The sequence below is a fragment of the Porites lutea genome, chromosome 11 (genome assembly GCF_958299795.1).
Source record: "Porites lutea chromosome 11, jaPorLute2.1, whole genome shotgun sequence".
Lineage (NCBI taxonomy): Eukaryota > Metazoa > Cnidaria > Anthozoa > Scleractinia > Poritidae > Porites > Porites lutea.
Genome location: NC_133211.1, coordinates 26,348,111 through 26,363,866, shown reverse-complemented (window position 1 = coordinate 26,363,866; position 15,756 = coordinate 26,348,111). Strand labels below are relative to the sequence as shown.

The 15,756-nt window shown below is 39.0% G+C and overlaps 2 protein-coding genes across 2 annotated transcripts; both read left to right on the top strand.

Annotated features, from left to right (window-relative positions):
- The first annotated feature begins 939 nt into the window (after window positions 1-939).
- On the top strand, window positions 940-7,592 carry LOC140952041 (uncharacterized). Its single transcript, XM_073401450.1, has 5 exons — window positions 940-1,131; window positions 4,124-4,258; window positions 4,600-4,698; window positions 5,720-5,905; window positions 6,548-7,592. The coding sequence occupies exons 1-4, from the start codon at window positions 987-989 to the stop codon at window positions 5,893-5,895; spliced, it is 555 nt and encodes a 184-aa protein (XP_073257551.1). The 5' UTR covers window positions 940-986; the 3' UTR covers window positions 5,896-5,905; window positions 6,548-7,592.
- A 1,053-nt stretch (window positions 7,593-8,645) lies between these two features.
- On the top strand, window positions 8,646-14,839 carry LOC140951916 (uncharacterized). The gene is made up of 4 exons (XM_073401291.1): window positions 8,646-9,380; window positions 12,736-12,870; window positions 12,947-13,045; window positions 14,033-14,839. The coding sequence occupies exons 1-4, from the start codon at window positions 9,254-9,256 to the stop codon at window positions 14,209-14,211; spliced, it is 540 nt and encodes a 179-aa protein (XP_073257392.1). The 5' UTR covers window positions 8,646-9,253; the 3' UTR covers window positions 14,212-14,839.
- The last annotated feature ends 917 nt before the right edge of the window (window positions 14,840-15,756 follow it).

Here is a 15,756-nt window from a genome sequence, read left to right as displayed (position 1 = left end):
GTATCAAGATTTGGTTTTGGTGGCGGACCTGTGCAAACAAGAATAAAACATGTGTGGGATGCCATTCAACCTAAATAATTTTCTACCACTGTAAGTATACAGTATCGTTTTTAAGTTCGCGTCGGTAGAAAAAATACCCAGGGGTTAATCCACTGTGCAAGCTGTATTCTTATAAAACAAAACTGAATGCTGGGCTGGCACTACGGCAAAGGGCTGATTCATTATTGGTACTATATGTTCACTAAACCTAGACAAGGTAAATGGGTCTGCAACCTTAATAAACTGGTTGTGAGCAAACAGAGTACAGCTCTGAAAACGGAGGGATATGGATTTTTGAGCCAGCCCGGTCTCTGAAAACGGTTTGTGAAAAATGGCATGTAGGGTTAGTATTTGGAGAACAGGGTGGCATACCCCCTACCATGAATTCCTAGGAGTACACCCCTGGCACAAAGCTTGCTTAAAATAGTTAGGGTGCCCTGCGTGTTTGTGGCAAGAGAGATCTAAGATCCGTAGGAAGAGCAGCGCAAACTAATTCGGAAGTCACGAATTTACGCCCGTGCCGTAAACATGCGATATTATTTTTAGCGTGGCAGTTAAGCGGACACAAATCAATGGCAGAGTAAATAAAAAAACTATCACGATATGTTTTGACAAACAACTCAACGGATGACAATAAAAACCGTGTTTAATATCAGAACTGAAATAAAAAACCTAGGCTTCATTGTAACATCAGTTTGTCCTGTTGAAATGGTAAAAACGGAGAGCCTTGTTGATGTCTCAACCGATGTATGGCAAAAGAGAACGTGCTTTCAGACGGAGTAATCGCATCGCATAATACACCCACGTCCCAAGATATGATATTACATTATGACCTCATGCCACTTATTTTCTTTTCAGCCACTTATAAGAGGGCTAAACGAACTTGTCTTGTTTAATAAACGGGTCAGAACACAGCATAACTACATTTACACTAAGGCGTGTGAAATATGGGGCTGCCAACGAAGATTTCCTTCCTTCACATTGCGATGTCAGTTTTGTTACTTTGCGAAGTAACTTTGCTAATAGATGCAACAAGAGGGTACTATCCCGGGAAAAGACCTCCGGCAAGTGCTTACAGGTTCCGAAGAAAAGGTACCTTATACTATTAAGATTGAAATCTTCTTTACACCAAAGCAAATCAAATAGAGCTGATGCTTGTCAGGTGAATTTCAGGCCGGTGATCCACGGTTGGGACCTTAAAATTGTCATGAAAATAGAACTGTCACTGTTCATGTGAATGGCCTCAGCGAAAAATCAAGTTTTACACCATTTAGGTTAAGAGCACCCTCTTACAGTATCATAAACACAGCACCAGTGGAAAGCTTCAGATCGTTCAGATTTCGCGCAGCTTTCTCCACGGGATTTGGGGGCAACCTGACAAACATACAACACGTGATGCGAGAGTACAGTATAACAGATGTCTTATTCTCAGGGAAGTATTACTAATAAATGGAAATAAAAGATAAATAGAAATTGTAACTAAAAATAGTAACTAATAACTAAAAGCAATTTCACTTGAACTCATCAGCTGATCAAGTCATGTGATAACTTTTTTCGACTCAAAGACTTTACTCACTTGAAGAATAATGTCATACTGAATAGTGTAACGTTTCAGGCAGACTGTAAAATAAAACCGTTTTCCTAAAGGATTGAAGAAGAGCGATGTGATAAGCTCGAGAAGATCGATGATCAGGGTCACCCTTCCTCGTTTTCTGCAACTTGCATTGAATTGATTACTACAATCATGATAGTTCCTATCGAGCGGAGAACACACTTACGCTTTACTGCTGAATTAGTGTTAAAATATCTCCGAAACTTGAATTCAATTGTAGTTTTTAACTGACCCACCAACCGGTTTCCTCATGAGAGAAAACTTTAAAAGGCAGTAAAAATTTCCCGTTATTCAATTTCTCCTTCTATCATGGTCGATGACATTTTTTCATCTGATCCTTAGTAGAATTCATGGTTTAAAAACTCTCAAGCATTAATAGTTCTGAATGGTTTGCATTTAACGAAAGTCGAGCAATTTTTAAATTTTTTTCGCAAGTACGAGTAGGCGAGAATAGAGCACAAACACAAACGGAACTGACGTTTTGTTGGAGTTTTACTGTTAAGTAATTTCCACATTAAGCTCAATTACGTACCTAATTGGATTTGGCCAGGAGGTCATTATGTGGTAATCCCAGGGCAGACATCAATTATATATCCCTTTCAAAAGACCCAGTATGGGCAAATCTCGTTTTAAGTTTGTTAAAGCATACGAGTAAGCCAAGCGAATCGATATTCAACTTAAAGGTATATTTTAAATGAATCTTAGAAGCAGATGTGTTGCTACCGATTTGGTAATTTTTCCGAGCAAAGGGCTAAAATTTCCCGGCACAGTTTCCGATTATCTGTAAAGCGCTTTTCAACCCCACGTTTTATTTGAACGTTTAGTGTTGTTGGTTTTGGTGTTTCAATTTCCCAAATATAGAGTTGGGTTTTTTAAAAATATGATGCCATCTAATGCGTATTAAAAACTGATGTTAAGGCTTAAAAAAGGGCAAAGGAAAGAAAAATCATGGACAGGAGCTCAACGGAATATTCAGCCTTCCTATGGTCTTTAGAGTTAAACATTCGCGGTATGCCTACAAACATTTGCTATTGGCCTCAAATCAGCCAGACAGTGATGAAAAATAAAGTATATATCCACTGACTTATCGATGTTGATTGGATAAAATAAAGTCTAAAACCCGTTTATTCACAAAACTGCCAAAAATAAAACTTTAAGAAAGAAATCCCAAATCTCATTTCGATAACATAATTACGAAATGCTCAGCCGATGGGGTTTCATGCATTAAGGAGGCTTTATGTATGGTTGAATTTTTTTGAAAAGCGTATAAATTTGGCAATGAAAAGATGAAGGCCGGTAGCCAAGAGTAGACACTGGCCTTTGTCAACTAATATTCTCTTTAAATTTTAATTGCAAGTTTACCTTGAAACTTCTAAATTTCTTTTCTCCCCATTTTTCCTTCCATAAAACACTCTAAAAATTATCCAAAATTCTTCAGCATGTAGTTGTGACATGAACTAAATACGCCTAATTAAGACATTTTTCGATGGAATGAATTCTCGGCGAGTTTTCAAATGAAAACCGATGAAATAATGGAACTAGAACGAATCAGTTGAGAGTAATTGCCCTTAAATGGCCAAGCCAAATATGGTAGTTCGTACATAAACCCAGAATGAAACCACATTCCGTAAATTGCGATCGAAAGTAAAGGGTTTTATTGGAAACTAATTTATTCATTAACAGCACCAAGAGCCATAATGGGCTTGGCCCATTGTGGCTCTTGACAGCACTTGTCTGTCGAAAGAAGTCTATTGTCCTCAAAGCGGTGGTTTTTCAAGAGGCCATTAAAGTCGTTTTTGGTGTCAAAAATTATGAAGAGAAGGACATTGCCAACATTTTTAAAAGGCTGCTATGCCTCATCATTGATCGGATGTCTCAAGTTAAAGAAGGGCTGATTAGATGTTACTAAATTAAAAGTAAATAAACTCTGTCAAAGACTTCGACTCTCCTCTTCAACAAAATATTTTCTGAGCTCATGCTTTGATTCTACGCTTTCTGTCTCGGCCGCGGAATATGAATATAACTTTTTGGTGATATTTTTGTGACGATGCTGATAATACACTGTATACAAGTTGAAACCTTTCTCAATTTCTCACAACGACTTTGTATATAGGGGAGGATGAAACACATGCAACATCGGCTAATGAAATAACACATGTTGTGAAACTGTTGTGGCTTTTTGACTCATGCTTTTTGAAAATAGATTTTATTAGAGCTTGAGAAAAAAAAACCTTTTTGGGGACTACGAATGTGAGATTCTTAAAAGAGGAGATGCGTAACATAAATTGAATTTTCTTTTAAGATGACAAAACGTTTCTATAAATGTGACGGTAAGTTTGTGTTTTTCTGACCAGCTCAAAACCTCAGAGACATTCTGAGAAAGTTGTCTGAGAATGTCGAAGCGGCGCTGTTATTGTTACGGTTTGACTGGGGCTTTATGAGTCTTTGATGATCTGTTATTTCATTTTTTAGGGTGCAAGGATGAATCAAGAGGACGCGCTACTTGCATTAAGCTTGTAAAGGAGATGGGTATTCAGGTGTGCTATACGGATGTTGCACCCCTGAAAGCAAAATTGGAGAGAAGCTGTGGGGAAACTTGCAAGTTCTGTAAGCACCACAAATGATATAGTCACAACAGTTTAAACGCTACACCCAATAGACCTTTCCACTGTTTTTTTTTTTACTGAGACTTATTAAGATCACTGAGAGAATATCAATCGACACTGCTGGCAAGAGTGCCTTGAAATTAGTAAACTTACAAAATTCTAAGGTGATACTTCCAGAAAAGATTTTGCCACACAAAGTCGCGAAATCGTTACAGACGTTTGTGTGGTTGACGGCTCGAAATTGCCACCACACAATGTCTGTGAGATTTCGGGTCACCTGCACGGTGTTTCTCTGAAGCAGTGATAGATCAATAGAAATAAAACTTTCAAATTTCTCTTTAGGTGGAGGCCGCCCAAAAGATTGTAGAACAAGTATTTACGGTTGTTGTTGGGATGCATACACACCCAGTGGGGATGTCTATGGAATTAAAGGATGCCCAGGTAAAGTCCTGATACAAAGAGAGTAAAAATGATGGCGAAACACTACTAACTATGAAAACAGCGAATAAAAGAATGAATCACGAACGATGAGACCCAATGAATTTATGGATTCAAAATTTATTAGTTTATTAGTAAAACGTACATTATTACAAGCTCTCCATGCGGCAGGGCTTCCAGAAAGTGAGGGCTTCAAGTTTTCTTGGCGACATCTTCAACAGTTTAGGCAGCCGTTTTCAGAAATCTCTTTACAGTGCGTAGCCACATTGCCAACATAGCACATGTTTTATCAGTGTGAAGATAACTGTCTGAAAATAATTAAAACCAAGAATGGATAAGTTCGTAATCCCCGGATGAGAATTATCGCCGGCACGACACTCGCTGATTATGCAAATAAAATAATTAGATGAACTCTGCACAGAAAGCTCTTAGGGTCTCATTGTTGAGGTTCATGATTTAAAGTACGTAACAGCGTTTTCTCTATCGAGTGACCTTGCCTCCCCGCAGACGTCCTTTGCCGTTCGTTCGTCACGCATTCATTTCTTACCCCATGCGTGACGAACGAACCCAAAGGACGTCTGCGGGGAGGCTAGTGTAGACCTAACTTTATAACATATGTCTCCAAAGAAACAACTCATGCAAGCAACTTGTGTGTAGTGTTTCTTCGAGGTGAAAAAAAGGAAGTTTTTAAGGTCGGCTTCATCTCGTGCTGTCTGTCAGGTGATTTGGCAGCTATATGTAATTAAAAGGAAGATATCACAGGCATGGAAACGCTCACACCAGACCCAGGATGTTTTAAAATGCTTAGAAAAATTGCTTACCAAAAAATTTCTCTCCAGTGAAGTGCATGTGAAAAGACTTTTTGGGAACATAGGCACACACACGGGGTTAACACGAAGCAAAATATGTATGATTCCGAAATTATAGTCAGTTTTAACTTTCAACATTTCTAAGCAAAGATGTGTAGAGTATTATGTTTTTTATTTACACGAATAAATTTCCTTTTGAATCTTACCTTTTTTAGAATGCAAAAATCATCTTCGATTGTGTAAACGATTCAAAAAATTCTGTGGTCAAGACTCTGAGAACGGAGCATTTATGGACCTTCACTGTCCCTTGACATGTGGGAGATGCCGGACAAGAAGGGATATGAGGATTAGTGGACAAAAGATCAAGATGTCTGACTGGGGAAAACTTTGATCAAACAAAGGTAAGCCACAGTAGTTACAGTGCTGTCGTGCCCAAAGTAAGGGAGTCCGAAATCTGGAATCCGGGAATCCGTGCTTTGGAATTCGGAATACAGATCCAAAATTCCGGATCCCACTATCGATTGGAATCCAGAATCCAAATCCCACTGACAAAGGATCCGGCTGTTCCATTACCTGGGATCCGAAATCCGTGACTTGGATCCCAGAATCCAAGACTGTCTTGAATTCCCTTACATGGGGCGAACTGTCACTGATTACGGTTGTGGCCGCTTAAAATGTGCAAACAATAACATCATGTTACTGGCGGGCACCAGTTACACTGGGGAACGCATATGAACTGGTCGATATTTCGTACGTGTAACTAACCAAATAATTAATCACCAAATTACTTTTGAAAAAGTTGGGAAACATCATTACTTTTAAGTTCTGTTCTTCTGTTGTTTCACTTGACTTTTGTGTAAGATTTGATATTCAGTAACAATTTGTGTGCGCGCAGTCAAGAAATAGCCGGACGACTGTGTTAAATTCTCTACTAAACAATGCCCACAATCGTAAACGAACTAAACGCCAGCTGGTGCAGCCTCTGCTGGCAGGTTAAAAAGAATGATTTGTTGACTGGCAACTGGATCTCTGTTTATTTTTAGCGGGTAAAGCAACTGAACTGGAATATTCAAGAAGAAATGAAGATAACACCCTATGAGATGACTAAGTACTTCTTCTGGATTTTCGATGTTTGATTGATCACCAACCCGTCACAGTATCTTACAGTTTGACCGATATTATGGTCACCCAATGATTGCAACTAACTCAGTGCAAGTCAAGTTTTGTTCCAGTTTGAAATAGGCCACGGATGAACAAGGCTATCAAAAAAAATATATTTGCTAATTGTAGTTTAATGTTTTACCACAAATAAGGCCCAGTCCACATAATTCGGATATTTTTTAAAATAACCTCATATTTCTGACAAGACCGGCCTTCTCTCCACACGAAACCATTAAATTCGCTCATTCATTCATCCGCGTTCGATTGTGAAAAAAAAAAAAAATGCGGTTTCAAAAGTATCCGAATTCGTGTGGACGGCCTAATATCAAAATGATAGCCATGGATTTACAGTACATGGAACCTTCAAACTATTATTAAAACCATTCCACGTATGTCTATGTACATATATCTTTTTAAACAGAATTGTGGGCTAAGTTTCAGTTTTGACTTTATATATGTAACATGTTAATATTATATAAAGATTTTCAGATTTCATCGATTTCATTTCTTTGAATTGGTTTTCACAGCATCTCAATATTTTTTTTAGCACAATTGTAGATAACATATATAGCAAGGTATGTATAAAGTAAGGTCATGTAATCTGAGTCAACACTTTTTTATAAACATTTGATGTAAATTTTTATCATTTTTTCTTTTTGTTGTAAACAATGTAAAGCGCTATGATCCATAGGAAGTAGCGCTAGATAAATGACATTTACGTTTTGTATCATTATAATAAATCATTAAGCGCCATTTCAGTTAGATGTTATAATTTCTACGAAGTGTGTATATCATACTGTAGAGAAGTGAAGAATAAAGTTGGCTGAGATGACGGTCTGAACATGCTCAGGGTATAGTCGAGAAACAACGCAAAAGCAGGCAAAACATCTTCAGTTTCATAAGAAAAGTAAATGAGTTATAATGGAAGCCACTTGTCATTTGTTTATTGTTGTCGTTATTATTATTATTACTATTATTATTATTATTATCATTAAATAATAATAAAAAACATACTTTATTAAACTCTTCTCAAAGTGAAAATTAAATACAAATTTAGTATAACTATAGTTAAAAAAGACTTCTTGGTGGTCCGGTGGTTTTCAACAGAGAAAATGTAAACAACTGTCTATAAACTACAGGGGCACCCAACGAGAATATAGTTCAAAACCACTTAAACATAGCATTGTTAAACTTTTTTTAGTATTTAAACGGTAGATATAGGCATATTTTTATCCCCTAAAAATTCTTCATCTGTTCGGATTTCCTAGCTGAAAGTCTCGAGATCCGAAAATCACAAGGGTGGATCTAGGGGGAGGGTGCAGGGGGTGCGCACCCCCCCCCCCCCCTGAGATGACCTTTGGTTTTCTAATACAACTGGTATTCTGCAAAAAAAAATGTGGGTTATTGGTGTTGAAGTAGAGCAAGAGACGAGTGCACCCCCTCCTGAAAAAAATCCTGGATCCGCCCCCTGAATCATAGGGATCAAAACTTACCTTTTCGAAAATTTCAGCCAGTAAAAAGGCTCCCGAAAATTCTAGGTGAGCTTTTTAAGGTAAAAATCCGTTAAAAATGGGCAATTACACTAATTTTTAGATGTTCGAAAATCCTAGGAGAGGTAGGCAAGCAAGAAATTTTACAAAAAATGTTCCGAAAATTCTAGATCTCAAATCGTCTTCCGAACAGATATTTTCCGAAAATTGACGTAGGGTGCCCCTGAAACTATTATTATTATTATTATTATTTGTCGCTCTCTAGACTAGCGCTATCAAAGCGCCTATATTTATATTTTGATAGAAGAGCCTGGGTCCCTGTGGCAGATTTAGAATACCTGAGTAAACACACACTGTTCGATAAGTTGTCAAGTTTCCAAGTGGAGGTAGAATCGCTGTATTGCCCAAATCTGGAATCTGTCAATTATCATTAGTTGATCGAAACAAATTTTTTTTTTAAAAAAAAACTCTTTTAGGTGTACGTAGTATCGTCTACTTTTCAGGAACTGCAGTGACAAAATGACATTTGGATTTTTGGCGATTTTTCTATGGATTGTTTTGCATTTGATCCAGCGAGATCATTTTCAAAACGGTAAAATGCATGCTAGACGAGTAACATCACTGAACAGTAGTTGCTTTTCAACTAAAAATTCCTTAGTTACGAAACAGGAGCGATCATCCTTCACTCCACAACGTCACTGTAAATGTTTTTGTTTATAACCGGTTTTCTGTGAGAAGAGATCAGAGCCGGAAGTAAAAGGTGCGTTAAAAAATAAACAGAAAAATACCTCTCTCCAGCAGTAACAACGGTAAAAGTGGTTGTTCAATGAGGACATCAAAAAAAGGACACTGAGTCCATCGGCCCAGACTTCTTTACCTATAGATGAAGGATCCCGCTTGATCAGAGGTTTTACTGAATATGGTGACCCCTGTCATGCGAATGATTTAAAGATGACAGCGAAAATAAATTGCGTGTTTTAGTTATCGCATGTGACGATCGCTGGTTGCGCCCAACAGATATAAGGTGATAATCCGCACATTAACCCAACAAACAAGCCACGAACGAACGAGAAAAGAGAATTTTTTTCTTGATGCAACATGGCAGCCAGTCGAAAAAACACTTCCTTGGGGTACGTTTTGATTGCAGTGTTGTCACTGTGTGTTGTTCTTCCACAAGTTTCTGCTAACGGAAGAGCAGAGACCAGGATCAGGGCCAAAAGACAAGGTACGTGATGTGTGGTATCTCTATGTTTTTTTTTTTTTACAATGACGACTTAGTAAAACTAGCGACGTATGGCTTGCATTAGCAAAACTTTCGCAAGTGTTGGTTTTTTTTTTAGGAACAGCTGAAGTTAAACGATTTCTTTTGGTACATTTCTATCACATCCAAACACGGACAGGCATGTCAGGGAGCCGACTTTATAATTAACGCGTTTGATCCTCGAGTATATTGATGGCATGACAGTGAACGACAACTAAAAAGTTTGCAAAACACCCTTGCTGAAAGCTGCTAATTTAGCACCACAGATCTGCTAACTTGGCTAGATTCAATTTTAATTGTTACAGTTAACAGTCTTCCACTGGCTAATCCATTCCCTCCGGGGACTGAGCAGATATATAATGAATGGGAAATCCTCCCAGTCACCCAAAACATGAAATATGTAAGCTAAGGCATTTTTCTGTGCGATACTAGCCCTTTTAGGCTATTTCCTTCCGATCGCTTTTTTTCCCTCTGTGCATGCAGCGTTTTATACGTGATAAAACCCTTACTGCTAGGTTCCGCCTTGCAGTTCCCTCACAATTGACCCTTTAAACGGTCTGTTTCACCCTGTTAGAAAAGATTTTGTGATAAACGTCATTAGTCCACTTATATCCTTTTGCTTCTCGGAGAGTCGATTGAAGAAATTCTTCCATGATGACAGTGAAACTTTAAGAACGGTTAATTCTCTTCCTCACTTTAAACTGACCTAGCCTCAGGAGAGATCACGTGTTTTCCGGTACATATTTTACTTTCTTAGGTAAAAAACACCGAATATAAGCGTAGTAGTGACAATTATAAAAATTCAGATAAAGTGACAAAGCATGTTAAATAGAACGCAATTTGTCAGCCTTCAAAATGCTTTCAATAATTGGCGGCTTAACTTCAGCTACTTCACTTTATTTTTGCCCCTAAACATTTATAAACTATCGTAAGTATTGTATTGTTTACTCCTTTGTGCCTTCCAACCCTTCAGTTCATTCTTCATAGTGACAAACCGCTTATGTCATTAAAGATTTCCAAACATTTCAAGTATTCTTTTGTAAAATCCTTAGAAATAAAGAGTACAATGCAACACTACTGCCAAGATGGTTTCATTTGAATTACGAGACCATAGGATTTCATTCACAGATTTAAAAGTTAGAGTGATAAATCATCCTCTCAGATTTGGTGAAAAGGGTTAAGCATCTATCCCCATCTGTCATTGAGATAACTTCCTTTGTTGCAATCGATGCACAAAAACGAAAGGGTTGCGTGGAATGTGCTAATACGAAATCAACCTCGTCCCCAGGGCTTTTCCCCTATGGGTGGGGTCGCCCCACCCATTTTTTTAAGGGGAAAGCCTTGGGGACGAGGTAGGTACGAAACGTAAAATGAGTTTTTCAGAAATGCGTTATCATGGCAGAAATCACCGAATTAAAAAGCCTTCCGTAAAAACAATGAAAGCATTTTTTTTCTTTATCCTAGTTCACTTCCGTTTTTTCTTAACTTGTTTCATTAAATTCTACTCGAGCTCTGTCCTACAATCTTGGCGTTTCTAGGTGGAGGGGGAGGGGGGAGGGGGACGAGAGAAGCGAAAAAGGGAGAGAGCAAAAGACAAGCACTTACTAAGAACCAAGAACAGAGGAGAAAGTTTCTCATTGTTCTACTAACAAAGAAGGTATCCACTCCAATTTTAGAGGGAGTGTACGGAATCTTTGTTCACACTTATTTACTGAACATCTGCAACTGTTTTACAAAAGAAAGTGCTAAAATTTTCACAAAATGCGTTCCGAGAAAACACACTTCAAGCTTCAAGCAGAAGAGGATCGAAATGCACACTCCGTAATTGGTTGCGTTCAGTAGCCAATAAGAAAGCTAGAATTTTCGATCCCTCACGTTGCTCATGTTAAAGCAACTAAGCATAAAGTCAACCCGGCAACTGATGCGGTTCGCGTGGAGAACCGAAACCATGGTCTTGCCTGATCACAAAGTGGCAATAACAGAACAGTCGCAAGACTATTAAGCTAATTCGAAAGTTGTCACCAAGGTAGGAACTACGTGCTCCAGCCAAAGACTTACGTTAATAGAAAAACGAGCTGGAGTTTAAAATTCATTGTTTTAGAGCAATCATGACATCGCAATTCTTCATAGTTGATGTAGCTTAAGTTTAAGCTGCAACCCATTCTTCGAGATTTGGATCTGTAAATCACCATTTGTGAGAATTTAACATCCTGCTAAAAACAGTAACGAGCTAAGCCCAGCGTGACAATACATTGCAGTAAACCGTCACATTCACGGACAAAAAGAGCTTAAATAATTATTCAGATCCAGGAGGCACTTTGGAGAAATTAAACAACCTAAAACCTTTATTTAGCCGCAATGAAAAAAGTTACATTTCAAAAGAGGTCAAAGAAAAAATGCTCTTCCATCAGAGGGCAAATCATCACTGATTCATGCCGAGCAGAAACAATAATAACCGCAAAAAATCAATATGCGTGTCACGACCTCTCAGTTTGAAATAAGCAGCAAAAATCACATTTTATCAGTCAAAACTTAATCCTCCCGAGCAATCTACCCGTCAGAGAAAAAGAAAAACTGATTATTGGAACAAACAGCATTTTGGCATGAGCCAGGTGTGGGCATGATGTAAACGTCGTGTGTTGCCTACCGACCCCCTTTTTACGCTCCTTCCTTTCTCTCCTCCCCCCTTCCCCCTACCTCCTCCCCTAGCCCCTTAGGAAGGCCTGATACTCAGGCTACATGGTAAGTGCTTTGGCAGCGATTTTCAAATTTTCATCTCTTTCCAATGTCTCCTACTAGGAGACCTAAGACAGCTGCTACATTTGAATTTACTTAAGGCCGCTTGATCACTGATGAACCAATCACACGGTAGTACGCCAGTCTGTTGATCTCAGTTCAGGTGCCATTGGCCCTGCATTGGCCTTTTCTCCTTTTTCGTTCTAATCAGTTCAAAGGGGGCCTAGAAGAGCCCACATTACTGTTCTAAAAGATTAGGGGACTCAGCAAAGGGACTCAGTATAGTACCCGGGAGAATAGTACCTTGTGTACATCCGCCCTCTAGGAGTATAGACAATCTTTTGTAGGTTTTTGGGAAGAGGAAGTGGTACGGCCGTGCTCTTTTTTGGCGGGAACTATCGTGGTGTCCCATTCCGGTGAAGTTACTAAATTACATCAGGAGCGTAATAGGCTCCTGATTACACTGATTACATTGAATAATGTTAAAAGGAACGACAGTTATACAACAACTCTGCTCATGGGGGAAATGCCAGTCTCGCATTTAGTCTCGCTCTAATTTGCCTTTGAATTTGTTTCAACACAGACTGTAAAGATAACGAAAATGTGCAAAGGACTTGTGAGAAACTTGTCAAGGAGCTGGGACTAGGAGTTTGCTACACGGAAATTGAACAACTGAAGGCGAAGCTGAACAGAAGTTGTGCTGCCACTTGCCACCTCTGTAAGTAATGCAAACTTTATGAAAGATGTTATCTTTTAGTCCAGACATGGTAATCTCTTGATATGTTGTTCTACAGGTGGAAAGCCCCAGGAAGACTGCAGATTTAGCTCTTTTGGCTGCTGTTGGGATTTGCGCACGCCACGGAAAGATGTCTATGGAATCAAAGGCTGTCCTGGTAAACGTCACAATTAAAAAAAAATCCAAAAAGAACAACCAGTGAATTTTTCAATCATTTCCATTTTTTTTAGCTCTAGTCAAAAAGTTGGGATAATGAAAAATCATTGATAAAATAAGCAGTACCGAGTATTGAATATGCATTAGGGCTTCCAGGAACGGATTCAGAAGGCTTGGTCTTGCTAGCCATTGCCTGCACCGTCACTGCGAATTGCCTGCCAGCCAGCCAGCTTGTCCTGTGGTGGCCAACACTTGGGCACCTGCGACGCGGTTGCCCAGTGCCCACATTCTTAGACACCCTAATGAGGGACGCTGGGGCATCAGCGAACTCTCAGCCTGCATGGACGACAGAGTGGACTAGGCGTCCAGGGCTGAGTTGCTCAAAGCATGGTTAGCTTTAACCATTGGTTAAGCAGTATCAAAACTAATACGTTGTCAAGGTATTAAACGCTGGTTAACGCTAACCATGCTTCGAGCAACTGGGCCCAGGTCACAAGCTCGGCTGAGGCCTCCCGAATTGAATGAAAATATGAGAGATTCCAAAAGCCCTGTTTCGTGGATGCTTTTTTATATTACGGTCAGGAACCGATTATGTATAACTTGTGCTCCTACTTGTCGAAACAACCGCTTGCATTTTTCATTTGGATTTCAATTTTCACAAAAGGAAGTGAACGATCTCTTCTTTAACACGCTTGTGACGCTTGTTTACGCTCTGCACTATTTTAAAGCACGCCCAGCGATGGGCTAAATGCTTAATAAAAGGGAAGCTTCAGCGCGCAGGAGCTCATATGCCGGGGGCTCCTGCTGCGCGTTAGCCGAGAGTAGCAAAGAACAGCAAAGAACAATAAGTGCGCGAAAGGAACTTCATGGTTTCGTGGTGAGACTCAAATCGGCGATACGGATAATTAGAGGTCTTAATGTATAGTATCAGTAGTAAGCTTGCACAACTGACGTCAATGTTTTTTGTTTCTCTACTCTCTTTTTCTAGATTGCAAAGACCATCTTAAATTGTGCAAGCGATTCAAGAAATTCTGCTTTGGGAAGAAGACGGAGAACAGAGAATTTATCGAGCTTCACTGCCCGAAGACTTGCAATAAGTGCATTGAAAGGAAGCATGTGAAAGTGGGAGGTCAGAAGATCAAGATGAGTGACTGGTTCAGAGTTTGAAGTCTTTTTTATCTGGGTTAAAGTAGTTCATTTTATAGTCTGTCTACAAATGAAAACATTTTTTAAAGATAAATTTCAGAGCTCGAGTTTGCATGATTTTTAAAATCAATTTATAGTTAAAGGTGACACCTATCATAGAAGAGCTATCATATCTAAATCAGCTTGCACTGATTTTGAAATCTTTCTGCAAGTATGAAATATGGCAGAAGCATATAACAGGACTTGAAGAATTCGTTATTAGCTACGTCTTAGACAGAGATGCGTTCAATTCTCTGATTCGATATTTGGGCAAAAAAATTTTCGTGCTTCTGATTGGACGGCTAGAAAGCCCCAGCATGGTTCCAAACAAATAAGGGGAATTTAGACGCTTCAGGGTTATATATTCTTCTAAATATAGTAAGTGGCATTTTTAATAACTTGTTTTCTTTTTCTTTTACTCAGCCTGATTAAAAGGCCATAGGCAAAGACTGTAAACAAGATAATGTTTACCTTCTGTTCATTTCACAAAACTTGTAGGGAGGGATCTCAAACTCTCAGAAAAAGAGGAATTTCAAGCTTTTGCTCTACAGACTGAAATATCAGTGAAACTACACTGAATGAGTATGTGACCGTTTTTTTGTTTTTTGATAATTTGCACACATTTATGATGTAACTGATAGGTTAGCGTTATTGTGAGATATCTGATGAATATTCACGTACAATAAATTAAAACTCAAAATAAACTTGATCCTATCTAATCAAATGTTGTGTACATGGTCCTTGTGCGCAACCGCTGGCCCGACATATTCCCAGTCGCTCTTGAGAGATATTTGACGACAACACACCACCTTAATGCCGGGAGGTCCGGACGAAGATCAGAAATGGCTGAACCTCGTAAGGCCTGCCCCATGATTGATCCATATTCCCGGTAGCGTACAAAGAGTAAGGCTGGTTCCAAACGGCAAATTTTTACCAATGATTCGTTCTTATCATGGAATCAGGTTATGAAGCCCGCCAGACTCCTTTGTTATATATGTTTTTGTGTACTTGAGTTGCACATCTCTGACCAATAAAACATGATGAAAATGTCCCTTCAATTTATACCGTTACCGGCAATTCGTGAACAAAAAACATAGGATTGTGCAGCGTTTAAGCTCCTAACATTGTTAGGAGAATACATAAAGTGCAGCACTGATGTTTGCCGCTCATAACCAGTCCCCTTTACTAACTATGTTCCAGTGCAGCTAAATGGTCGCATGGTACCGAAATACCTTGCTGTAGGGCAAACAACAATTTTGGTTGTGTTGGACCTTGAAAAGATGAAGGAAAAAATAAAATGGTGATGTAGCCTCTTTGTTTTTGTTGCTCCACTGCGTCTTATGCTCTCCAGCAGGGTGTTTGTGTTTCATGTGACGGTTTAGAGATGTTTTGCCGGCTCTATTAAAGGGTCCATTGTGAGGGTTATTGTTGGCTTTGCATTGGCTCATTACGATGGAGGAATTTTATGTGACAAAAATCAATAGAACCTGAACGACCAGAAATAGGTCAATCACGAGCGTGACTGCA